A 24,770-nucleotide genomic window follows, 5' to 3' on the forward strand; every position below is an offset into this window, starting at 1 on the left:
ATAACAATTTCATGAATTTCCTCCATGTTTAAGACGATTTTGAGCCATTATGCAATCATTTCTAAGTATTTGATGATTGCGAATGCATTCACTGCTATCGTTTTACTCAAAACTGCATTTGCATTAAGAACGCTGTTGCGTTCCTCAAGGACCATCTGCTTAATGACTGTGCACTTCATTATACAACACCGTTTTAAAAAGAATAACGTATTTGATAATGTCTCGAATGGTTTATTTATATATTGTCTTATCGTATTTTACATTTGCGTCTCTGTATAGTTCATTTACAACGAAAAATATAGTTTCAGGTGCATCTTCGTCTACCTGTTCCTGGAAACAGTCGCTTAGGGAACGAATGTAAACATGATGAGCTTACCTGAACCAAGGAACCACCGTCCCTTCCAGGATTTCGTGGCTTTTTCTGCGATCTCAACGAACTGGAAGCATTCCTTCGCCTACATCTGTCCTCCGGATTCCACGGAGCCGTTCATATACAAACTAACCGATTCCACCTGCGTTCCATTTAAGAACCTGCTGTATTTTTTGTTACACGTTTTACCCTCAATCGCATCCAAGACAAATCACTTCGAACGTCGCTTAGAAGAAATTGGGTCGTTGCATTTAGAAGCATTCAACAACCGAAAACAATTAGCGACACGTATTCGACAACACGCAACATGCCTTCAAAGTGTTCAAAGAATTGCTAGGGTACAATCCAATACGGAAAGTATTTTAAATAGAAAGTCACATTTCATGGAGTGAAATTTTTATACGATTTGAATTGATCCATATACATTTAGTTTCGCAAATTTTAATTACACCTCTGCGTTAACTGTTTTATTTTCATATTATATTTTATCATATATGATATTACACGTATTTGAGAAGAACAGTTGGAATTCGCAGAATTAGGAAGTAGCAGTGCGTTATTTAAAATCACGAATGTTTCGAAATCGTTGACCATCTAAAAATATAAATCGCGTGAATACATTACTGCTTCTAATTTACATATCTAGCGTGCCATTTTTTGAGCGACTGTATTGTACGAAAGGGAAGACCGTAATTTATCTTGGCATGCAGGACACTATTCATGAATGAAGTTGTACTGTGAACTCGTGCCGTCCGTGCCCGGCGGTGCCGCTTGAGAGAACGACACCGAGCCCCGACTCCTGCGTTTTCTCGCAAACGCGTTTATTAGTCGTGGCAAATGCCACAGCCCGTGATCGACCTTTCCTATTGTCCGGAGACGTGCCTCAGCGTGCCGCGTTCCCGCACTTCCTTTTCGTCTGGGATCGCCCATTACCAGTTCTACGATTCCTGTCGTTTCGCATCAGCTATTTCCAATTTCCATCACTAGACGAATCGAATTAATCGAAAAGAAAAAATGATTGCAAATATTTTCTCATAGCTTCCATAGATATCTCTTATGGATTTTCGTTCACTTTTTGTAAGAAACAAACTAACTCGTTGCAGTGTCTCATGAAATTATTTACAGCGACGAAATCGCACAAGTCTGTCAGAAACGATGAAAACGATCAAATTGTCCTGGTTTAAATGCATCAGGCCATTACGAATGAATCACGGTTTTTTTAAGGCCTCTTTGTATCATGCACGGCGTCTTACCCCAATTGCTGGTACATCCTGTTTAGACAATTGAGGAAGATGCCACTTGCAACCGTAAAATTAGTTCGCCGATCGCGCTTCAGCTTGTCGAGATTGTCCGTAAAATTTTCCTTGGAATTGCTTGAAATTAAATGGGAAGTTTGGGAAAAATTTATTTTTAATGTGTACAGTTACTTGTCACGGTCGCTGTGAAAGGAAAATGAAAAACAACAGGATTACAGAGCACACAACGTGGCAAAATCGGGCTGAACGCCGTTTTAATTGTGTTTGCAAATTATTTGAATTCTCTGCGAGCGACAGCCAATTTCAAAAAATATATTCCAGTCGGGAACAAGGCATCTACGACGTCTCCGGTGCGACGTGTGTGTTCTTTCACCTGTTATTTCACTGTTCATTGGCTGCGCACCTTACCCAGTGCAAGACTGAACCGCACAATAAAGGTCTCTCCCTGTCTCCTTTTCTCCTTCTATCTCTGTGTCTCTCCGAGAGGCTAGCGCGCCCTCTCTCGCGTGTATACGTGTCGTGACCTTGTGGCATTTAGTACCTGGCTGTACCAGTCGGCGCATGACTCCGCCTGACGTATAGTGATGGGCACGATTCGAGTGCCTGAATCGCGATCCACCTATTTCCTTCTATGTATCAACTGGCCCCCACCTGTACCGATCACTATTCGATGATAATGCCTGACGAATTTTAATATTTTTTATGTTATTCGAAATTTTTTTTACAAATTTGTATGAACTGCACAGTAATCCCAAAATTATTTTCCAGTAATACGTATCCGCAGTTCAGCAGAAATTTTATATCAAGAGAAAAACAAAATTTTTAAGTTTACGTTATGTTTTATCTGTGAACGCTATATAAACATTTCTTATATGAATTAATTGTATATAAACTTTTTAAACTACAATGACGTATATGTTATAACAATATCGAAAGCGAGCAAGTCCAATTCCTTTTGGATTATAATACTATTTATTTAAAAAAAATTAATAGATCGTGAAGAAATTTAATTATGTCACCTAATAAGGTACATTTCAATTAAACAGCGACACTAAGGAAAAACTAGAACGTAGTTCCGTACACAATCGAAAAAATTAAATAATTATGTATGACGCATGTGCTTAGGGTAGCATTAATCATTGAGACCAAGAATTACTGGTGGTAGCTTATGCCATATATAACTATTTAACTTTTTCAAACAAAAACAAAATCTATGTTGTAGCTTTCTTTGATGGTCTACCAGAATTAAATCCTGCTCCGTTATGTAATGTCATTCGATTTTGCCTCACACCCTTATTTAAAAAAAAAAAACATCTAAAAATCACCTAAATCCTTCTAACTTGAAATATTTTCAATGTACATGTCGATACAATAAGAGGAGCGATTTCAAAACGATGACTAACATAATGTTTATTTAGAGATTCAGAATAAGAAGAATTGAAATCATTTTTAAGAAGTTGTTTTCTAGAATTTGTTAGATTGCTTACCTCTCTAATTTTAAATAAAGAAGATTTTTAAATTATCATACATGAGTAATCAATTGGTTTATCAATTGAGACGATTATTAAAAGAATATCACAATTTCTTGCAAGTAGAGTTTATTTTGTTGTAACAATTAAAACTTTAAAAGATTGTGAAGCAGAAACTACAACAAAATTTCCGCAGTATCGATAATACAATAATTAAATTTAACTTATAAATAATAACATGTACATATATTAAACGTAATATCCTTTTGAAATCTCTCAGATTTTGAGACACGACGATACATTAATGAACAAACGAAATTAAAGCAATCTCTTAAAATATATATATATATAATTTCTACGACTCCATTTTTATAATCGTCTCAATTTCATTTAAATCCGTAACTTAAGACTCGGTCCTCGTCTTAAAAATATTTATGCAAACTTTGGAATGATCAGACTATGACAAGGACGCTCAGTCTATCAAAAGAATCAACGATTAACGAATGTTGAATATATCAGCATCTTCTATTAAGTTTCTCACCAAACGTTGTATACTTGAACAATTTATATTTATCTACAATTTTTTCTTATCATTACTTCATTAAGTCACTTCGAACGCCGACAATATCCAAAACAATTCCCTTCAACGATAATGTTAGTATTAAGTCTAGACTCGAACGTAGAATTCATTCAATATCGCTACTTACACCCGTGGCGCGGCCAGAGAGTGCAAAACCACACATTATTGGGGATATACGTGAGAAAAGGGATTAACTACTATTAATTATATATAGAAGAAGCATACATTGTATTCACCGTAGGCTAATATTTGCGGTTTTCATTGAACTCTCTTTCCATTCACAAGTATCCTAGTTCATCATGAAATTAAGAAAAAATGTCTATTCCTTCCAATCGTGACACACTATATGAAGTGATATGGAAATATATTTTACTGATATGAGTTACTCGTTCCATACATAGATTCAATTTCACATTACATAGAAATGAGAATGCCAATAAAGTATGCAGTAATAGTCATGTTGGACATTTGCGAGCAGGTGTACATGGGGGCACAGTAGAACACAAGATTCTAGAAAATATCGTTGCATGAAAAGTACATTTCCCTTCTCCATGAATTATAAGAGTAGTAAATCGTAACGTTGGTTTATTTGTATACATATATGTACATATTCATGTGTCATCACATGCCTCCATCCCAAGTTTCTGGCTGCGCCACTGACTTGCACACCTCTACACTTTGTCCACAGAACAGAGTCAATTCGCATGAAAAGATAACGATAAGTACATGATGCTTATTGACTCTATGATGCGTCTAAAAAACATGACCAAGAAATATAAACTCACGTTGTCACGCTAAACTATAAATTGGTCCACGTCTTATTTAAGTGTTAATAGCCTATAGATTGATACAAGTACAAAATTAACCAAACGAGGTGAAAGATACTACGCACAACTTTAAACAAATAGAACAATACACTAGGTGCTCAATAAGTAGCTGTGTTTCATACTTATATGTTTTCCTCTTACTGTGCTATACAAAAATGTTATATGGTATTTTCAACACAGTTATACAAAATTACTATTGAATTATTTTATAACCACACCCTCTCGCTAAATAATAAAGTTTTTGCTTCATGTACTTGTACGAACTATGAAACTGTTTGAATAAAACCATCAGCTACTTGTTGAGCGCCTATTATACATAAAGCCTACATATCACATGTTCTAAGTGATGTTTACGTTACAAATAGTTTGAGGATTAAAATCATATATACCCTACAAACTCAACAGCCGTTGCTCTGCAGTCGTGACTCCATTTCGTGAACAAAGTAAATATTTCCTATTTTACACATCTTATCGTGCAAAAAGGGGCAGAAGATCTGTACCACAGAGTATACTACCTCTTACTTTTTTCTTTTCTGAAAATACAGTATTTCCCCTATAAGATCACGCAACTGGGCGGAGACAGTGTTTCAAAGCAGAGGAAGCTATTTTAAAGTCATCCCGATTGGTTTTAGACTAGCAATGAGATGGTAGGGATAAGAACGCGAAGTTGAAGGAGCCACCGGAACGCGATGCTACAAGAGAAATACTGTTGACAAGTTGTACTTTGTAGATAAAATTCATACAGGATTTCTATTGGTAGATATTCATAGAAAAGGAGTCACCTTCCATTTAATATGTTTTCAGGATCATCATTCTGAATAGCGTTGTGAACGTTTTAGTTAGTAGTAGCAATTTGTTAAGAAATTAGATCGTAAATTGTAAATTAATCAGAAATAAGTTTAGCATGTAGGCTGCATTCAGTCGTTTCTTGTTTTGTGAAACTTGTGGTGACAATAACTTGTTAGTAAACTGCAACCACCGATTGAAACCTTTGCAACACTATTCAAAATAATAACATATTAAGTTAAATTATGGGAATTGAAGGGGGGTCTGCCTCTATGGATATCTACCTTCCTGTTTCAAGAGTAAAGTGTACAGAATACCTTAGCAGTCGGTGTCTCAAGGGGGAACAAGCTGGGATCGGAGGTCGGTCCAAGCACGGATTTGAAAGGTTAACGGAACGTCGTTTCTTTTTCCACGTTTCTACGCCACACATCGATGCGTCCACAGGGTAGAGAGATATATCGGATGTCTTGACCTTTCAAACTCGCGCTCAGACCGACGTTACTCAGCCGGGCATCTTGCGACTCATAACACCAAGCTCACAGGTGATTTGTTTATGATCGCGATCGAGCAATAGAGTTCTGGCATTCAGAAAAGATAGGTCCGGTAGTCGGTTTAGTACACGCGCCGTTTCTGGCTGTACTGGCATGACACGACCAAACCTATCCATCACCACGTGTTCAGATCCCGACGACCTCTTGTTCACAGTCTTCCCTCGATAAATGTCCCCTGAACTCGTTTTTACCGGCAAATGCTGTTTCTCTATAGACGAGTATTGTTTCTCTGACGACATATATTGCTGTCTGTCGGTTACTACATGCTTCTCGTTCGTTGAGAACTGCTTCTCCATTGGGACGTTCCGCTGCGAATTAGCATGTCTTGATTTGTGTCCGGGATCAAGGTCAGACTTCCTTTTCCAGTCTGCTGGACGGGGAGCTGGTAATGGTTCTATCATCTTCGGAGGTTGTGAACGTTTTTGAGATTTTAGAACGTCGTTCTCCATTGGGTCGATCGTCTCTGTCTTTGAGACTGAATTGCATCGTTCTCGATTGACACTCACTTCTGAGATATCTGTTGCGTCATAAAAAGTATGTTACTAAATTGATTGTTGTAAATATCGATGGGAGCACATAAGCGATATACAAAGAACTGACTAGTCTCGTAATTTCTAGCTACAGTGTACGAATTACAGAATACCAAGCCCAACACTTACGATGATTAACAGGATTCCTTGCGCTACTTGGCCGGCGATAGGATTCAGAGTTGGTGGAACTGTGGGATGTTAGTAGAGGATCAAAAGGGCACAGAAAGTCCAAAGGTAGTAGAGCGGATAACCCACCACCTAGATTATATGATTCATCAAAATTGTTTACCCAGTGCAGAAGCAAGTAATTAATAACAATTTTTGTGAAAGCGATATGATCGTATAAAAGCAGTAAACATTTCTAATTCTCGAATATGCTGGCAAAGAAATAAATCAAATATATTCATTAAGTAGTTTATGACAGTCTAATTTCTAATCAAATGAATATTTAAAACAATAATGAAAATAAAATGGCAAAAGCGTATATCATATTTAATACTTACTAGCTTCTAAGGGATTAACAAGCCCGGAACTATTCCAGTCAAATTGAGCGGCAGGTACTTCCTAATGGGATTTCAGTATTAATAATTATGATATTGTTTCATCTTAAAATAATATTATTCAATTGCGCATTTAATTTGTTGGGCAGTATTAATAAGTACTATAAATAATTCACAAATTTTTTCTAACGTAAAACAGTGAAATTACATCAGCTGTGTATTTAACACTTACTTCCGAGTTAGTTGAACTTTGACATTTGCTTATATTTGTTGCAACAGTGGGTAGAATGTCCACTGTGGCTTTAATTGGCTCTAAAGGGGTGAAGCCAAGATTTGCAGCAAATCTCGGCACATTCGGGTTCCATCTTGGACCAAATAACTACAAAAATCACAATGTTACTTTCAAATATTAATTCATTTCTTCGATTACTTACAATGTTACGAGAATCAATGCCGAGGGAATTCAAGAGTACATTGTTGCTAGTACTATTTGCCCACTGATAAGTCAAAGCGTTCGTTTCCTCAACGCTTTTAATACTGTGCCAAACTTTATCTGCTTGACTTATCAGTGTTTGTATTTGAATTTCGCATTGTTCCGTGCCTGTCGGAAACATCGTTGTTATTATGTCCTCTATTTTGTTAGCCGCCTGTGGAACATATTCATGATTAATTTTTGGTATTTTGGTGTAGGAAAATGAACTCGCAGAAGCTCACATTTTTATTTTCTATACGAGAAATTGATTCCTTCAGACTGAATTGCGGTTGCTCCACCTCAGGTTGTTGGAATGCTGATTCAAAATCATTGAAGTCTCCGAAATCGTCGTCCTCATTTTTATCAGGTACTTTTACTTCATCAATCTTTTCAAATCGAGGTTGATCAGTGAAGTTCGTAAAATCACCGAAGTCATCGTCTTCAACTTCCAAATCATTTCTTTTTTCATTCGCTTCTGTCGTGTCGGGAAAGTCATGAACCTCAAGTTGAAAAGTTCTCGAGGAAGTCTCTAGTGTGGCATCACATTTGAAATCATCAAATTCTTCATTCGAACACCTGGAAATAAGTGGCAGTGGTTCAGAAGATAGAAAACCGTTTTCAACACTCGTTTGTTTAGTTTCAGAGAACTCGTAGAATTCTTCAGCCATTTCCTCCTTTTTAGCTTGACTTCTATTTGAAAAGTCGTCTTTCGATTCACTTGTACTCAGACAACTTCCTTCAATGGGACCATGAAACGGCGACTCTTTTATGTTTGCAGGTTTTGAGTCATCTTCAAAGTCATCTTTCTCATCTGGCACATTTGAAATTGCTGTGCATTGAGCTTCTACAGTCGGTTGTTCAGCTGGTCTCTCAAATTCTACATTTACATCTTTTTTATCAACTATACTGAAGTCCTTTTTGAAACTTTTTAAATTATTTGAAATATCTTCAGTTTCTTGAAATTCAAAGTAGTTTGTTTTCGAAATGTCTGTAGGCACGTCATTGTTTGAAATCCAGTTTTGAGAATCTTCGAACTGCTCATACTCGTAGAAATCATCATCTAATGGTTGAATTATGTCGGCTGTAGCAGTTGGATCTCCTAAATCTAGACTCAAAGGTTCTAAATCTTCTAAATTGTTAGGGGAAGCTTCTTGTTCACTCTCGCCAAAACTACTGCTTTCACTGACTAAGCCAACTTCATTGAAAACTCTTTTTCCTATATTGTCTTCGATATCATTGTTATTTACATTCTCCGAGTTTCTTTTACAATTATTCACCTCATTAATAGTTTCAATCTCTGTTTTTAATTTAATTTCACTTACAATGTTTTCAGTTTTTTCAAGTATTAAGAGATCTTCTGTAATTGCTGATTTCAAAACTACAACAGACTGAGAATCTTCTTCGCTTGTTTCAGAAATACCATTTAATTTTGGTGAAGCATTTTGGGATGGTAAAGGAGTTTGAACAGGTGTCGCAAGCTTATGTGGTGAATCTGAAGACACAGAGAGTCCTGTAATAGATTTGTTATTATTAAAATGAAATTATGATTAAAGTTTATAATTAAGAAAAGAGAAAGGTCATTATATTATAATATTTCAAGGGCTTAATTACCATCTATTCCACCAGTTGTAAAGTCTCCAAATTCATCCTCTTCCGAGTCTCCAAAATTATCTAATGGAGGAGGCGTTGAACTGACCAGTGGTGGAAACGCCATCCTGCTGTATACTCTAAAGAAATCACAGAATATTTTTATTAGAATATACTTTTTAATTCAGTGAACCTGATAGAAATAAAAACAGCATTATAAATATAATTTAGAAGAAATATTACAACAAAGTCAGAAGCAATTGCTCATACTGATCGTAAAGAAACAAAGCTAATTTCCCAAAAGATTAAAAATTCCTCTGTTTACCGCGATGAAAAGCATATGTCAAAATCAACTAGGTTATGTATATGTCAATAATGACGGAACAAAATACTTGATAAAGTAATTCGAAAATATGTCAGTAACATTGAAATGTTTGTTAATAATGCTTTTATCGTACTGTTCAAAAGAAAAATAAGGTGGTTACGCAAAGAAAGTAAAATGCACTTGAACGTAGTGTCATTATTAACTTACAAAAGAACACGTAGGTACGTGGTCCACCTTTCGATAATTACTTTATCTATCGTTCGTCATTGTATCGACTTCTTTCCAGTCGGTCTTCATCGGCATATGCAATCTTTTATCAATGAGAATTGCAACTTGTTAGAACCGTAAGGTTCGGTAGTGCGAATCACGAGACCATCGGTTGTATCACCTGTTCTGTACGTGTTGCTTCTGCGCACCTGTGCTCACCTGCCGTTGCGCGTTTTTTCAAACTCGACTAAAACATAAAACTTTAATACTGAACTGTGATTCAGAGTTCGATATTGATCGATTAATAACTTGTAATCTATTCTATTGATAAATCTAGACGTCAATTACTGACTATAAATCTTAATCGTTGATCAAATTCTAATTGAAAATATTATTCACTACTAATTTTCTGTAACATATATGTGTATCAAATTTATAGGGATATATCAATGTTTATTTATATATAGTTTATTAATCTCACTACATAACAGTGGTAAGAGGATTTCTTACTGTACAATGGGCTTTTTAAACATTATTATCTTCAGAAAAGTGTGCTAAATTAAACAATTTAACGGAATTATGTTAAAATCTTCATTATTTGAATCGAATATTCAAATATTAAATTGTTTGAATTTATTTGTAGATACTGTTTACCACAGCAAAGTATTATTCATGAAAATCTGTTTTTTTTTTCAAAAATAGCACCATTTTATTTCAGTTTACTTTACGTCTTGTTTAGCAGTATGCTGTGTACGTCTGTGTTTCCTCATATCTCCTTTTTGTCGGAAACATCTACCGCAAACGTCACACGCGTGCGGTTTCTCGCCAGTATGAATCTTTATGTGATTATTCAAAGCTTCTGTTCTAGTAAATGCTTTCTCACAATAATGACACTTATATCTACGGTCTCCCCTATGTATTAATCTATGTTGATAGAAAACGGAACCCGTTAAGAAAGCTTTGTTGCAGACATCGCATTTAAATGGTCTTTCTCTGGTATGCTTTTTTCTCGTATGATCTGCTAGATCAGGCTTGATAGTAAATCTCTGATCACAATATTCACATGCATATGGTTTGACACCCATATGGAACCTTTTGTGAGTCCACATGTGACTCGATTGTGTATAACTTTTCCCACATATGTTGCAAACATACCTGAAAATTAAAATTAACTTATTGTGTATCGATTTTAATAAAAATACAGTACCAAGTTTTGTACATACGGCCTGAGTCCACTGTGTCTTCTTTTATGCGCATTCAATGAATTCGCAGTTGGTAGTAAACTACCACATATGTCACAAGGAAATTTAGAGCATCTATACTTTCCATGTTCTTGAAAGTCTTCGGCGCTTGCAAAAACACTTCCACAGAGCTCGCAAATGAACTTCTCTTCACTTTTCTCAGACTTTCTAGCCACTGGCTGATGCCTCTTTTGTTTGTGTTTGTAGAGCAGAGATAATTCTTTGACATCCCTGTCACAAACATCACATAAAAATACTACCAAGACTTTAAATATTCTCGGGTGCTCCTTCCAATGAAGTACTGCCTCTGCGAAAGATTTAAACCATGAGCTACACTCGTTGCATGAATATGGTTTTTCAACAATGTGTATATCACGATGAGTTTTCAGATGATCCATGTCTGCAAAGTGACTATCGCAGAATTCACAGTGATAAAGCTTCACCACCTGCAACTCTTCGATGAGATTAACTTTCTCTTCATGCCTCTTGCAATGCTCATCCGCGATCTCACGCGCCCCAAACACTTCGCCACAGCAAACACACCTTTGCACAAGAAGTATTATATAGGAACAATTATTTTTGTGTAGCTAAACAATTAAGGCTTACCTCCAAATTGTTTGACTATTTTCTAAAACGATACTATGACCAGCTATGTGTTTATTCAATCTTGACTTTTGTGTGAAACTTTTTGAGCATTCAGAGCATTTATATGGTTTCTCTGGAAGATGGGTTACCACATGACGTTTTAAGGTATACCTGAAATAGGGAAACCACAAAAAGACGGTAGAATGAAAACTTAGTTGTCAATTGTCAAAGTAAAATACTCACCCATCACAGAATCCTTTCGAGCAGACCTGGCACACATGGGGTCTTGTTTTACCATCGACACAAACGTGTTTTTTTAATCCTTCTTGATTTTCAAATAATTTACCACACTGCAAACAGGATACTCTGCCATCTTTACAATGATATCTACAATAGCATTAATATAAAAATTAAAAAATATTCATGTTTTATATGAAATATCTTTATACCTTTTATAATGATAAAATAATTTTAACTCCTTTCCAAAAGTAATTTTGCAAATTTCACAATATAATGCTTTTGCATCTTCGTGAAAATGTTTGTGAAATTGTAATCGCTCTTCAAAGGTAAATGTTGTGAAACAAATGTCACACTTATATGGCTTAGATGTACACTGCAAATTGGGTTTGCATTTATGTTCATCTAGAGTTTCTTTTGTATGATACAAATTCATACATGCTCCACATTTTAAATATTTTTGCTTGGTCCCCAAACAAAACAGTGTGATAGCTCCGTTTTCAGCTTCTTCATCAGCTCTAAGTTCGTTTGGAATCTGTTCTTCATCACTACTTTCAAGTACAATATCACTGTCATACAAGTCGATATCCTTTTGATTTCTTTGGGCTTCTTCAAAGATCTTCATTCGTCCTTCAACACATAATGGACATGAATCAGTGTTCTCTAAACATTGTCCATCATTTTTAGCTGTTATAAAACAGTTCTTCTGTTTAAGAATTTCTACAAGAGTTTCTTCAGCTCTAATACATTGAACATCAAAATCATTACACCAAGTAATCTTTTCAACACACATTGGACAAAGTTGTTTTGGAAGAGGATCTGTTTTTTTCACCTAAAAATTATATGTACCTGTGAAATTAAAAATGATAAAATAAGAAAGCTTCCTAGTTCAACCTTAGTACCTTAATACTTAGGCACGTATTTATCTTATCCAAAAGTCTTAAGGACTCTCCAAACTCCGAATAAATGTAAATAGGATTAGTGGTTTCCCCAGCGCATAAACGACACAGAGATTTGAAATGATTTTGATTGTCAGTATCAAGAGGCAATTCTAAAACTTCATTGGAGGATAATGGTTCATCCTGTGACCAAATAATTGATGCCTCAAAATCATCAAGATCATTTTCATGTTCACTCAATGTGCTAATTGAGTCTGCCTTTCCAATATTCATATTACAAAACTATTTATGTATTTATCTGAAATATAAAATAAAAAATCAATATTTATTTTTAAAAATAATTCAATCTTTAATGAATTAAACATGAGAATGAAATTAATAAGTTGCAAGTTAATACTACTTCAATAGTTGTATTATATTTACACACCTAATACAAATTTTATTTAAAATAATGTATCAAGAACTTATTTTACAAATTTACATCTTCATATTTTTACATTACGTAGATGTTGAATGATTATTCTTATTGTTAAATTATAAGAAACGAATGTTCATCTTTCGTTTTCTTTTTCTTGTGGGCGGATTGAAACAGTGGGTACATGATCGAAAATATGTCAGAGTAGATTACCTCGTTCCTTGGAAATAATATAAATATTCTTTCATGGCAAACTAAACTTGTATCTTCGTATTATAAAACAATTCAACGAGGAACTAATTCTATTTTAACAAGAAGCATTTCCGGTAAACATGATGTCACGACAACAGAAACAAAAACGAATCTTGAGCTTCATAACTTTATTTTGAATCTAACAAAACCATTTAGGCGATGAATTGTAAAATATTAGGTAATAATAAATTATACAAAAAACATTTTAAACTACTTTAGTTTATTAAAATCTCTGAGACAATGCATAATCTTCTTCTTTCTGCGCTATAAAAATAATAGTGCAGTAAGTAAAAAAATAATTTAATATAAAATATATTTTTTCATTACAAATTATGTCTTAAAATATTTTACATTATTACACTTATAATGAATATTAAAATTAAATTAGCACAAACTTCTTTGGAGAACAGTGCTCATTATTCTATTATACTACAATATATCTTAGATCATTCTTTACTCTATATTCTCTTAATCTTTTACAATGTCTTAGAACAGTTATTAAGTTTAATTTGATCTTGTTAAGTTTCATTTTTGTGTGCGTTTCATAATCTTCATTGGTGAAAAAATACACAATCTCTGAAACACAGCATAATTTAATTTTCTATACTTTGAAATTGCTTTTTATACAAACTTCTTACCATTTGCTTTACAAATATCTAAATCTTGTTTCTTATAATGAAGATAAAGATTCATGTTGCCTTGCTTTCGAACCTGTGCTTTTCCCATTGATAAAAGTGTGTACTTTGCTTTCAAAACCTGATTAATGGATTCTACCAGACTATTCAGTGTTTCTAAAGATTGTCTTCCAATAATATACTTTGGAATACTATCAAATTCATTTTTGTTTATTAAAGTTATTCTAGGGTACATTGGTACATTAGGCTCGTTGAACAAAATTTTCTTGCAATCTTTTATTCGATTCTCCTTTTGTTTCTCTGTATCTCTGTCTGTATCACTCTTATTATTTACTGATATTTCTTCATCGTATGGTACTGATAATATTTCTTTCAAAACATGGTTCAATTCATTCTCAGAGTGATGGAAATCATATATCAATTTAGGTGGAACATTCTGTTCCATGTGGACAATTTTATCATCCAAACTTTTTATTAGCAATAATAATTCCTAAAATTATTACAAAACACAAACTCTAGAACTTTAAAGATTTTAGAAGGTTCCTTCCTAGAGATTCTGTTTACCAAAATCGAACTATACTAATTATTACAAATTCTTACTTGACATTCCTTATTTTGGTCGCTCATTTTGTACAACTGTTTCCTTAATCCGTCAATGTTATTAGATATATCCGAGATTTGCTCATACATCTCCAAGAGTTCATCCTTCATTTCATGTTTAACTAGAATGAAAACTTCGAAATTAACATAATGGTAGCAATGTAAAAGGTTAGCACATTAATAAAATGTAAATATAACTAACACAACAAACAATTATATAAATATACTTTGTAATACATTTTTTATTCGATCATACTTTCATGTAGCATCGTTGCAGATTCGAGATATTGTAACTTATCACATTGTTGTTTCAGAATTTTATCAATACAGCAGGAGTTCGCCATCTTTCTAGTAAAATATATGTATCAACGTCTTATTTTTGTGTTAAAACTTCAACCAAAATATTATATTTTGTTCAAAGAGCAGTTACAATTCGGTAACAGTTTATAAACTTTGAATTTAAGTTTGTTCGTAGATGGCGTAATGTGTTACAGTTACAGGTGCATTCCAATCCGACATTTAAATTGGAAATTGTAATCATTACATAAATATTTGAATGTGTATATCAATTGTAATACATATATATAATAAGTAGATTGAATGTTTATAAAATTTTACAGCTCTTTAGATGAGTTCATACAAATTCAAATCGTAAGCTCTAATTATAAATAATATTCTACACAATTATCATGTATAAAATATATGTATATATAGATGTATATCAAATCAAATGTGTCAAATAATTGTTGTTAAAAAAATCATCTATTACTTCTCTCATAAAAGTAATTTAAAATGAATTTATCATGTGTACATACATGAAAACGCTTGAATCGGTTTGATTGAAAATCAATTTTCAATGCGCATGCGCAAACAAGTTGTAAGACTTCCTTGTTCAAACACCCTAATTCTTACACGACTAAACAACAATATGATATAATAGAAAAAGCTGTTTAGTAGTTACATTCGATTCATGAAATTGTACGTTATGTGAATCATTGTTTTCTACTATACTACGTTTGAGATATTGTCACCAAAACATTAACTTAAAAAAAGTGGCATCGCTACATATACATACGTAAAATATATCAAGGTCATCTAATTTATGTAATACTTTAATTCAATATTAACGCTTCCCCCAGAAGTTTCGCTTCTAGTATACACTGTAGTTCCTGCAAAAAGATTCAACGTTGCGCCGCGAGATGTTAGCGTGTTCGCGTGGAACACGTTCGACGTCTGGGATTCTCTTCTGGTTCCTTAACTGTTCCAAGAAGCTGCTGTCATTTTCCCAATTTCGTCATCGTTTCGCGTGATTTCGTGGAGTATGTTTCGACACGTAATAGTGTGACGAAACGTCAAAAGTTTCTTGATTAGGAGAACGTTCGTTGACTCCGGAATTCTTGCTTTATCTAGAGTCTCATTGTTAGTGCTTCAGAAGCTGCCAGTGGCCAAAAAGGCGGCGACGAAGGAAGAGGAGGAGGAGGAGGAGGTCTCACCTCCGGGAGGTGATCGCGAATGATGCACGAGACACCGGTGAGGAAGTCACGGTCGTGAAAATGCGTGTCTCGAACAGAGTCGCGTGTTCACCCGTGCCAGCCTAGCGAAGGACTGAGCTTGGCCTGGTGACGATGCAAGATAACTCAAAAGAGATGTTCATCATTCGAGCATTAGAGAAGATCCTGGCTGACCGGGATGTCAAACGGTCGCACCTCTCTCAACTTAGGAAATCCTGCGAGAATGCACTCGGTAATCAATCTTTCTAGTCCCCTGCCTTTCTCTTTGTTATGCTCTATCAACTATGGATGGCATCAAATTCAATATTCAATCATAAATTCTAGCACAAGTCAATATCTTATCTGAGTTTCATCTCTTCAGCATCAGATTCATTGCAATGTAATCATTTTATAGTTGTTTTCGGACCTTAACCCAAGCACATGTAGTAAGATGCTAGTTCCAGGTAGTGCAAGATTAGATTGTACACATGATAATAAATAACTATAGTTATTGATGGTATGCAATACCAACATCCATCAAGTGCCAAAAATTCCACAGTCAAGGAAATAAGTATATAGGTTTCTTAGAAATAGAATGCAATATAAAGTATTTTTTGTTTGTTAAACTGTAGACTCTGGCAAAAATTATTTGTTAATGGACCAACATGGAACAGTAAATTTAATCAAGTGGAATTCCATAGTATCATTATTTTTATTTAATTCTTATTAAGTTCCTGTTATTAATTATCAATGATTAACGCTTCATTGACCTTACATCTGAGTGCATAGTAAGATACAAAACAAGACTGGTCAGATTGTAACTGCGCTATATTCTTTTTATTGTAAATACACTGTATTTTAATTAAAACTTTTAGTTAAATAAAATTGAGAATTGCAAGATGTTACATACTGTGATTAATAGCATTTCTTGGTCTTCACAGTGAAGCTTAAATTGAATTATATTCATATGACACTTGATACATTGCATCATCATAGTTTACTCTTAATACTCAGTTGGTTAATCTGACTTTGGGTATTAAAAACATAAAATTTGTAAGTTATTAAAAGCAAAATTCTTTTACAATAGTATTTGAAATTATGTCTTAGTTCTTTTATTGAGCATACTGAGTGTTCTGGCTTTCATTACATATATCAATATTCATTGGTTAATTAACATATGTCATTATGGTTTATTTTTATATCTTTATTATTAGGTGAGGATAAAGCTGTATACATATAATAAGATACGATTCTTTTAGATACATTTAGATACATATTCGATATACATATATTCTGTTTTTCAGATAATTTGCGAAATGAGATTAAAGAAGTGTCAGGCACACAGGTTTCAACTGCATTGCCTCAGCCACGCAGTGAGTCCTATGTCATTTCTGCAGAAAAATATTTTTTACCATTCGAACTTGCCTGTCAGAGCAAATCGCCACGAATTGTGATTACTGCTCTGGATTGTCTGCAGAAATTGATCGCTTATGGCCATCTCACTGGAAATGTACCTGACTCTACTGAACCGAATAAACTATTGATTGTTCGGATTGTTGAGACAATTTGCGGATGTTTCATAGGACCACAAACAGATGAGGGTGTTCAGTTGCAGATCATAAAGGCGCTTTTGACAGTTATGACTAGTCAGCATGTTGAAGTTCACGAGGGTACTGTGCTTCTTGCAATACGCATTGTTTACAGCGTTTATCTGGCCTCTAAGAATCTGGTTAATCAAACCACAGCTCGTGCTACGCTTACCCAGATGATCAATGTTATCTTTGCACGAATGGAAACACAAGCTGTAAGTTTATAAAATTAAAAGGAACATATTTTCAATTTATACATCTCTTACTTTTCTTGTCAGGAAGAGGAAAATATTAAAAATGAAATGGAGCACACAGAAACTGCTGTTAACACTACTAACTGCACTTCCAGTGGAGAATTTGAAACTGAGACAGTGAACAATGAAGAAATCACTACAGAAAATAGTCAAGAGACGCATCTAATTGTACGAGGGATTCTAGAGGATGTAGTCAATTCTGTGGTACCAGAGGATACAACCAGTACAGCAACAATGGTATCGGAGGAAGCAAGTTTGGACCAAGTGCCTATGGATGACAACTCTGATGAGGCTGTGACAGAAAGCGACAATATGGTCAGGGCGAAATTTAGTCATGTCCTGCAGAAAGATGCTTTTCTGGTCTTCAGGGCACTCTGCAAACTTTCTATGAAACCTCTTCCCGATGGCAATCTAGATCAGAAGTATGTATACGTAAACATACGTATGAGAAACATGTTTGTAAGATAAATTGGGTGTTTTTAGGTCACATCATCTCAGGTCTAAGATCCTTTCGTTGCAACTGCTTCTGGGCATACTGCAAAATGCGGGACCAGTATTACGATCGAACGAAATGTTCGTAATAGCTATAAAACAATACCTCTGTGTAGCGCTCTCGAAGAACGGTGTTTCATCGGTTACAGAGGTGTTCGAGCTTTCGTTGGCGCTGTTCTTGGCCTTGCTGGCTCGTTTCAAAGTGCACTTAAAAATGCAGATAGAGGTTTTCTTCAAGGAGATCTTTATGAACATTCTTGAGACTTCCAGTAGCTCCTTCGAGCACAAATGGATAGTGATACATGCTTTGACACGCATTTGCGCGGACGCTCAAAGTGTTGTTGACATATATGTGAACTACGATTGTGATCTTTCAGCTGCAAATCTATTCGAAAGGTGAGGAAATGCAGCAGACTACAATGTGATCAGTATCAACAACGAAACCTTAAATGTATCTTATTGTTCGCAGACTTGTAAATGATTTGTCAAAAATTGCACAAGGTAGACAAGCGTTGGAATTGGGTGCTTCGCCTAATCAGGAAAAATCTATGCGTATTAGAGGCTTGGAGTGCCTTGTTTCCATTTTAAAATGCATGGTTGAGTGGAGTAGAGATTTGTACGTAAATCCGAGCGTGCCAGCTGATCAACAGCTGCCTTCAGAACCGCCAGATCCTCCTGCGGAACCGCCATTGCCGCGTTATGGCAGCGCAGGAAGTTTGTCATCTGCGAATTCTAGTCTGGCAGGAAATAAGGAGATTCCAGACTCTCCGGAGCAGTATGAGGTGCAGAAGCAACAGAAGGAAGTCTGGGAAACAGGGATCGAAATGTACGAACCGAAAATCATGATATTAGTTTTTCGCCCCCTACCTTGTTCATTTGTTTAGTGCCTGAAGTATCAAGCCGACTCTAAATTAAAACGAAAGAGAACTTGTTGTAAACTTGTTGACGAGACTGCCTGATACTTCTGGTCGTTTAAAGATTAGGGAGCGCTGTAGGAATGCTTTCTATTAATTAAGTGGTATTCTTACCTCTAGTTTTAATCGAAAGCCAAGCAAGGGAGTACAGTATCTTCAAGAACAAGGTCTTCTAGGTAATTCGTCTGATGACGTTGCCCGTTGGCTTCATATGGATGAACGTCTCGATAAAACCGCGATAGGCGATTTTCTTGGTGATCATAATCACAATCAGGTGATGTACAGCTATATTGATCAAATGAATTTTGCTGACCGCGATTTAGTTACAGCCCTCAGATACTTTCTCGAGGGATTTCGGTTGCCCGGTGAGGCACAAAAAATCGATCGGCTCATGGAGAAGTTCGCCAGCCGTTATTGTGAATGTAATCCGAAGTGAGTATTCGCTAACAAGAATTATGTGACAATAAATTCAACAAATTTTTATTTTGCATAAAGATCCACAGTATAATTATGACTTACCAATCGATGTGGTTTCTTAATATTAGATAAAAATTTTAATCTTGTCAAGTTTCCATGAAAGTATTTGTTTTTTTATATCTAACTATTTAATTTATAACTAATCATCTATTTTATAGTAACGGACTGTTTACAACCGCTGATACCGCTTATGTGCTGGGTTTTTCTATAATCATGCTCACAACCGACCTCCATTCACCGCAAGTTAAAAATAAAATGACGAAAGAACAGTATATCAAGTTGAACCGTCGCATTAGCGATAACGAAGACTTACCTGAAGAATATTTGTCAAAGATTTACGACGAAATTGCCGGTAATGAGATTAAGATGAAGTCAAACCCCAACAGACCTGGGAAACAAGGTAGCTCTCATTCAAAATAAAACGAAGAAGAATGATGTATTGTTTACTAACAGAGTTAGTTATAATAATTCCAACTGATGTTCCAGTAATATCAAGTGAGAAGAAACGACGTTTGCTGTGGAATATGGAGATGGAAGTAATATCGACCGCAGCGAAAAATTTAATGGACTCCGTCAGCCATGTTCAGGCGCCGTTTACAACAGCCAAACACTTAGAACACGTTCGACCAATGTTTAAAATTGCTTGGACACCATTTTTAGCTGCGTTCAGCGTCGGTCTCCAAGATTGTGATGACCCTGAAATAGCTTCTTTATGCTTAGACGGCATCAGATGTGCAATTCGCATCGCTTGCATATTTCATATGACGGTAAATCATTCTTCGGAGTCAATAAAGTTCTATTTCATGATATCAATGATACCTCTGCAATAGTCAGCTATTTTGTTTTCGAAGATAAATGATATATTTAATAATTTAAAGGTTCTAATATGCAGCGACAATAAAAAAGCTGACAAGATACGAAAATTCTTGGTATAAATAGTATTTTTTTCTTGCTCGTATATAGTTGGAGCGAGACGCATACGTACAAGCGTTAGCACGGTTCACTTTGCTGACTGCAAATTCTCCTATCACCGAAATGAAGGCGAAGAACATAGATACAATAAAGACATTAATAACCGTGGCGCATACTGATGGAAATTATCTTGGTAGTTCTTGGTTGGACGTTGTGAAATGTATCTCACAATTAGAACTCGCTCAATTAATAGGAACCGGAGTCAGACCGCAACTTTTGGGCCCGCCATCTAAGCCACATTTCCCATCGCCATTGGTGACCTTTAATCTAACCCATAATAATTCTCATCAAAGTAACAATTTGAATCTCAGTTCTCTAGATCGTGAGTATTACTACAAGAATCTCTTATCAAATTTTTCTTTACTGAAGTTTGCATGGTGTTATGTCATTTGTTATTTCTTTTCAAATTGCAGCAAGTGTGAAAGAGTCAATAGGAGAAACAAGTTCCCAGAGTGTGGTAGTAGCTGTCGATAGGATCTTTACAGGATCCACCAGACTAGATGGAGACGCAATCGTGGAATTTGTCAAGGCTCTATGTCAGGTGTCTCTAGAAGAATTATCCCACCAAACCCAGCCACGCATGTTCTCGTTGACCAAGATCGTTGAAATCTCTTATTATAACATGGGTCGTATCAGACTTCAGTGGTCTAGAATTTGGCAGGTGATCGGAGATCACTTTGACAGAGTCGGCTGCAGTCCTCGACAAGAGATAGCATTCTTTGCGGTCGATTCTTTGAGGCAATTGGCTACAAAGTTTATTGAGAAAGGCGAGTTCGCAAATTTCCGATTTCAAAAAGACTTTCTAAGACCGTTCGAGCATATCATGAAAAAGAATAGATCGCCAGTGATCAAGGACATGGTTGTTCGTTGCGTCGCGCAGATTGTACACTCACAGGCTCCCAATATTCGGTCCGGTTGGAAGAACATATTCAGCGTGTTCCATCATGCTGCTAGTGATAGAGACGAGTCTGTGGTCGAGCTGGCATTTTCAATGACGGGAAAAATTATTAGTGAGTATAGAAAAACTTAACATAGATGAACATTCATTTTTTGATTAAGAAAGATTCCTTATTACGCATACTTCTTTTACAGATGAGTTATACGCAGAAGACTTCAGCATTATGGTAGACTCCTTCCAAGATGCCGTCAAGTGCCTCAGTGAATTTGCCTGTAATGCTTCTTTCCCAGAGACAAGCATGGAGGCTATAAGGCTGATACGGTCTTGCGCTTCGTATATCGATGCCAATCCAAATCTATTCGCAGAGGGAATGATGGATGACAGTGGAATGGTGTCCGAGGAGGATAGAGCTTGGGTAAGCATATTTCTGCATTGACTAATGATCCTTAAATAATTTTGTTTTATTTTTTATCTAGGTAAGAGGATGGTTTCCGCTATTGTTCGAATTATCTTGTATAGTGAGCAGATGTAAATTAGACGTGCGAACACGAGCATTGACCGTTCTATTCGACGTTGTGAAAACCCATGGTGCATCTTTCAAACCCCACTGGTGGAAGGACCTGTTTCAAGTTCTGTTCAGAATCTTTGATAACATGAAACTTCCTGAGCAACACACAGAGGTAATTATAATTATAAAATGAATATTTTATCTGGTACTAAAACTACAATATTAATTACCAGAAAGCGGAATGGATGACAACAACGTGCAACCACGCGCTCTACGCCATTGTAGACGTCTTCTCTCAGTTTTACGATACCCTAGGGCCTCTTCTATTGGAACAACTATACTCTCAGTTACTTTGGTGTGTACAGCAGGATAATGAACAACTGGCACGATCGGGTACCAATTGTCTAGAAAATCTGGTTATTAGCAATGGAATCAAGTTCGACAAGAAGACTTGGGAGAAGACCTGCTGCTGTGTGCTGGATATATTCGGAAGCACTTTACCATCAGCGTTGCTGACGTGGAAGCCGCAATCTCCTAATAAAGAGTCCGACCTTGACGTGATTACAGGGGATGCCGACGGTCACGTGGGTATCTTGAAAAGGAGCAACAGCTCTCAGAGTTTAACGAATGGCGACACATCGAAGAACAAAGTGTTCTCCGCGCTTTTGATCAAGTGCGTGGTCCAATTGGAACTGATCCAAACAATAGATAACATTGTATTTTATCCGGCCACGTCGCGCAAAGAGGATCAGGAAAATCTTGCGCTGGCACAAGCAGATATGTTTAACGGAAAGTCTTCCGAGTTAGGCGTGAGAGCCGGGGCGGATCAGCAGAAGGAGGAGCAAGGCATGTACCGTGCCCTTACCACCGTGGATTTACTGCGGTTAGTCGAATGTCTCCTGAAGTCTCACCGATTTGCGAAGGGCTTCAACTCTAATCACGAGCAACGAAATGTCCTGTGGAAGGCTGGTTTCAGGGGCAACGTGAAGCCTAATTTGTTGGAGCAAGAGACGCAGTCGTTAGCCTGTGCTCTGAGGATCCTTTTCAAAATGTATAGCGATGAAGCTCGCAGAGCGGATAAAAGCAAAGTGGAGGCTAGGCTGGTGGAAGTAGCCTGCGAAGCGTTAGAATATTTTCTGGCATTATCAAACGAGGCTCATAGGGAAGCTTGGACCCAAATTTTGTTGATACTTCTTACTAGAATTCTCAAGATGAGCGACAAAATGTTCGCGACCCATGCATCCAACTGTTACCCTCTGCTCTGTGAGATGATGTGCTTTGATCTCAAGCCGGAATTGCGATTCGTTTTGCGAAGATTCTTTTTAAGGATTGGACCGGTGTTCAGGATCACCCAACAATAGTCATTTTAACGGTTTAGAAGAGAAATGACCGTGTTTTTTATCGCTCTACGGTGTATAAAGTCGATTCTTGTAATTACGGGTTGTGAGTCCCTTTCTGATAATGGTAGACGAATCTTCTATAGTCGAATGAAGGGGTATTCTGGTCTACATGACCGATTTCACAATGTTTTCTTTCCTAGACAATGAAAGAAGTTAGTTTTGCAATCTTTAGAAGTGTTGCTATCACCTCTGCCACAATCATAAAAGAAAAATTTGTTACAAAATGGCAGTCAATTGAAACTCGTAGTTCTTGTATTATAATTTTTAGGTGCCATAGAAAATTGGAGTTTTGAAAATACTGACTTGATTATGGTAGAGATTAACTCAATTTAAAAAAATCAATTCTTCTGTAATATTGTGTATGTAGATAGCGAATATAGCATTGGACAGATTCTTGTTCTCTCTGTTCTATATGTATGGTAAGAATCTTCTTTATACACGAAAATTTATCTAAATTGTAAGAGCGAAACAATTATCTATTTCAACTATTTTCTCGGATATGGGAATCAAAAGAATGTTAAAGAGGTATATACGAGCAGAACAAAATGAGAAACAATGTTTTAGAAAGAACGTTAGGAGAAGCATAATGTGTATGTATTGTATATGTTTCGAAATCTCAATTGTATTTACTTTGTTCTTCTTTTTTATAAGGAAGACTCTTCAATGGAAGACCTATATATCCGATCGGTTGTGTATACGCAGGTTATTTAATAAATAGAGTATTTTCTGGATATATAAAATTCTTACCGTAATGTTTTTTTTTTAATTAGATTGTAATATTATCGATCAATTGTCATTTTATGATAAAATATTCCCAGATGTAGATTAATTATTATTTAGTAAGGCTAGGGTAAACAAACGGTTCGACAAACGTTGATAGTCAATTTATTTACAATGTTTAATAGTCTTTTACATCGCGTGCCAGTCGTGTCTGGGAATGAAAGATCGTGCTTCCCAGAAAATACACTATTTATGAAATGTTTTGTATATTCAAACATAGTCATATACAAGGTGTCTCTCGAAGTATACTGTATTATAGACGGATTGTTGAATGACGATTATTTTCCATATTTTTATAGAATCGATTAGTAACTTCGATCACCACTCAAATAAGTTATAAAAATCATTATTACCTGTAGCCACGTAGAAGCTTCAATAATTATTTTATTTTGGATTTAGAGATCTTATTTTTTACGGTACATTTTTTGAGACACTGTATGTATATTCAAAATACTTAGGAAATGATCGTAAAAGCAAGAAATGGTGGATACTTAATTGAAAACAAAATGGTTTATGACGACTATTTTCTTCTGAAAGAAATGTTGATTCCTGAGAGAATTCTGAATTGAATGTATTATTAAACGCAATGGATAAAAGACCCCACGTTTTCAAGCAACTTAAACTATAACTCTTTTCACTTTTGGTTATTCATCGCAAATACTTTATACCCAA

At 35.7% G+C, this 24,770-nt stretch overlaps 4 protein-coding genes across 10 annotated transcripts; 1 reads left to right on the forward strand and 3 right to left on the reverse strand.

Annotated features, from left to right (window-relative positions):
* Window positions 1-4,022: 4,022 nt before the first annotated feature.
* Window positions 4,023-9,633, reverse strand: Afti (aftiphilin). 2 transcript variants are annotated; one of them, XM_078186078.1, is made up of 8 exons: window positions 9,461-9,633; window positions 8,953-9,068; window positions 7,584-8,851; window positions 7,304-7,516; window positions 7,102-7,248; window positions 6,873-6,933; window positions 6,499-6,627; window positions 4,023-6,356 (listed from the first exon to the last, which is right to left on the reverse strand). In XM_078186078.1, the coding sequence occupies exons 2-8, from the start codon at window positions 9,053-9,055 to the stop codon at window positions 5,791-5,793; spliced, it is 2,487 nt and encodes an 828-aa protein (XP_078042204.1). In that variant the 5' UTR covers window positions 9,056-9,068; window positions 9,461-9,633; the 3' UTR covers window positions 4,023-5,790. The 2 variants fall into 2 exon arrangements, with proteins under 2 accessions (XP_078042204.1, XP_078042205.1); XM_078186079.1 differs by lacking the exon at window positions 6,499-6,627.
* A 546-nt stretch (window positions 9,634-10,179) lies between these two features.
* LOC144472681 (uncharacterized) lies at window positions 10,180-12,695 on the reverse strand. The gene is made up of 6 exons (XM_078185980.1): window positions 12,426-12,695; window positions 11,736-12,355; window positions 11,530-11,673; window positions 11,308-11,457; window positions 10,684-11,244; window positions 10,180-10,615 (listed from the first exon to the last, which is right to left on the reverse strand). The coding sequence occupies exons 1-6, from the start codon at window positions 12,693-12,695 to the stop codon at window positions 10,180-10,182; spliced, it is 2,181 nt and encodes a 726-aa protein (XP_078042106.1).
* Window positions 12,696-13,427: 732 nt separating this feature from the next.
* On the reverse strand, window positions 13,428-15,532 carry LOC144473865 (SKA complex subunit 1). 4 transcript variants are annotated; one of them, XM_078188191.1, is made up of 4 exons: window positions 15,400-15,532; window positions 14,325-14,446; window positions 13,728-14,214; window positions 13,428-13,665 (listed from the first exon to the last, which is right to left on the reverse strand). In XM_078188191.1, the coding sequence occupies exons 2-4, from the start codon at window positions 14,433-14,435 to the stop codon at window positions 13,514-13,516; spliced, it is 750 nt and encodes a 249-aa protein (XP_078044317.1). In that variant the 5' UTR covers window positions 14,436-14,446; window positions 15,400-15,532; the 3' UTR covers window positions 13,428-13,513. The 4 variants fall into 4 exon arrangements, with proteins under 4 accessions (XP_078044317.1, XP_078044314.1, XP_078044315.1 ...); XM_078188188.1 differs by lacking the exon at window positions 15,400-15,532 and adding an exon at window positions 14,581-14,775; XM_078188189.1 differs by lacking the exon at window positions 15,400-15,532 and adding an exon at window positions 14,527-14,669.
* On the forward strand, window positions 15,519-24,672 carry Sec71 (ADP ribosylation factor guanine nucleotide exchange factor Sec71). Of its 3 annotated transcripts, none has more exons than XM_078188186.1 (14): window positions 15,519-15,643; window positions 15,757-16,067; window positions 17,119-17,618; window positions 17,682-18,079; window positions 18,141-18,545; window positions 18,619-18,975; window positions 19,184-19,495; window positions 19,699-19,940; window positions 20,027-20,307; window positions 20,504-20,834; window positions 20,926-21,522; window positions 21,605-21,825; window positions 21,887-22,090; window positions 22,152-24,672. In XM_078188186.1, the coding sequence occupies exons 2-14, from the start codon at window positions 15,950-15,952 to the stop codon at window positions 23,277-23,279; spliced, it is 5,094 nt and encodes a 1,697-aa protein (XP_078044312.1). In that variant the 5' UTR covers window positions 15,519-15,643; window positions 15,757-15,949; the 3' UTR covers window positions 23,280-24,672. The 3 variants fall into 3 exon arrangements, with proteins under 3 accessions (XP_078044312.1, XP_078044311.1, XP_078044313.1); XM_078188185.1 differs by having other exon boundaries at window positions 15,554-15,643; window positions 15,749-16,067; XM_078188187.1 differs by having other exon boundaries at window positions 15,591-16,067; window positions 17,119-17,187; window positions 17,292-17,618.
* Window positions 24,673-24,770: the final 98 nt, after the last annotated feature.

Source organism: Augochlora pura, chromosome 7 (assembly GCF_028453695.1).
Source record: "Augochlora pura isolate Apur16 chromosome 7, APUR_v2.2.1, whole genome shotgun sequence".
Classification (NCBI taxonomy): Eukaryota; Metazoa; Arthropoda; class Insecta; order Hymenoptera; family Halictidae; genus Augochlora; species Augochlora pura.

Bases quoted from the DNA above. Each gene is read 5' to 3' on its own strand.
- Afti (XM_078186078.1), bottom strand. From the start codon at position 9,055: ATGGCGTTTCCACCACTGGTCAGTTCAACGCCTCCTCCATTAGATAAT. The intron at 6,628-6,872 runs GTAAGTATTAAA...CATATAATCTAG, and splicing joins TGTTAATCCCTTAGAAGCTA to GTGGTGGGTTATCCGCTCTA. The intron at 6,357-6,498 runs GTAAGTGTTGGG...ATGACGCAACAG, and splicing joins AAGGAATCCTGTTAATCATC to ATATCTCAGAAGTGAGTGTC.
- LOC144472681 (XM_078185980.1), bottom strand. From the start codon at position 12,695: ATGAATATTGGAAAGGCAGACTCAATTAGCACATTGAGTGAACATGAA. The intron at 12,356-12,425 runs GTACTAAGGTTG...TATAATTTTTAG, and splicing joins ATACGTGCCTAAGTATTAAG to GTGAAAAAAACAGATCCTCT. The intron at 10,616-10,683 runs GTATGTACAAAA...TTTAATTTTCAG, and splicing joins AGACACAGTGGACTCAGGCC to GTATGTTTGCAACATATGTG.
- LOC144473865 (XM_078188188.1), bottom strand. From the start codon at position 14,668: ATGGCGAACTCCTGCTGTATTGATAAAATTCTGAAACAACAATGTGAT. The intron at 14,447-14,580 runs GTATGATCGAAT...TTTTCATTCTAG, and splicing joins TGCAACGATGCTACATGAAA to TTAAACATGAAATGAAGGAT. The intron at 14,215-14,324 runs GTAAGAATTTGT...TAATAATTTTAG, and splicing joins ACCAAAATAAGGAATGTCAA to GAATTATTATTGCTAATAAA.
- Sec71 (XM_078188186.1), top strand. From the start codon at position 15,950: ATGCAAGATAACTCAAAAGAGATGTTCATCATTCGAGCATTAGAGAAG. The intron at 17,619-17,681 runs GTAAGTTTATAA...TTTTCTTGTCAG, and splicing joins CACGAATGGAAACACAAGCT to GAAGAGGAAAATATTAAAAA. The intron at 20,835-20,925 runs GTGAGTATTACT...TTCAAATTGCAG, and splicing joins GAATCTCAGTTCTCTAGATC to CAAGTGTGAAAGAGTCAATA.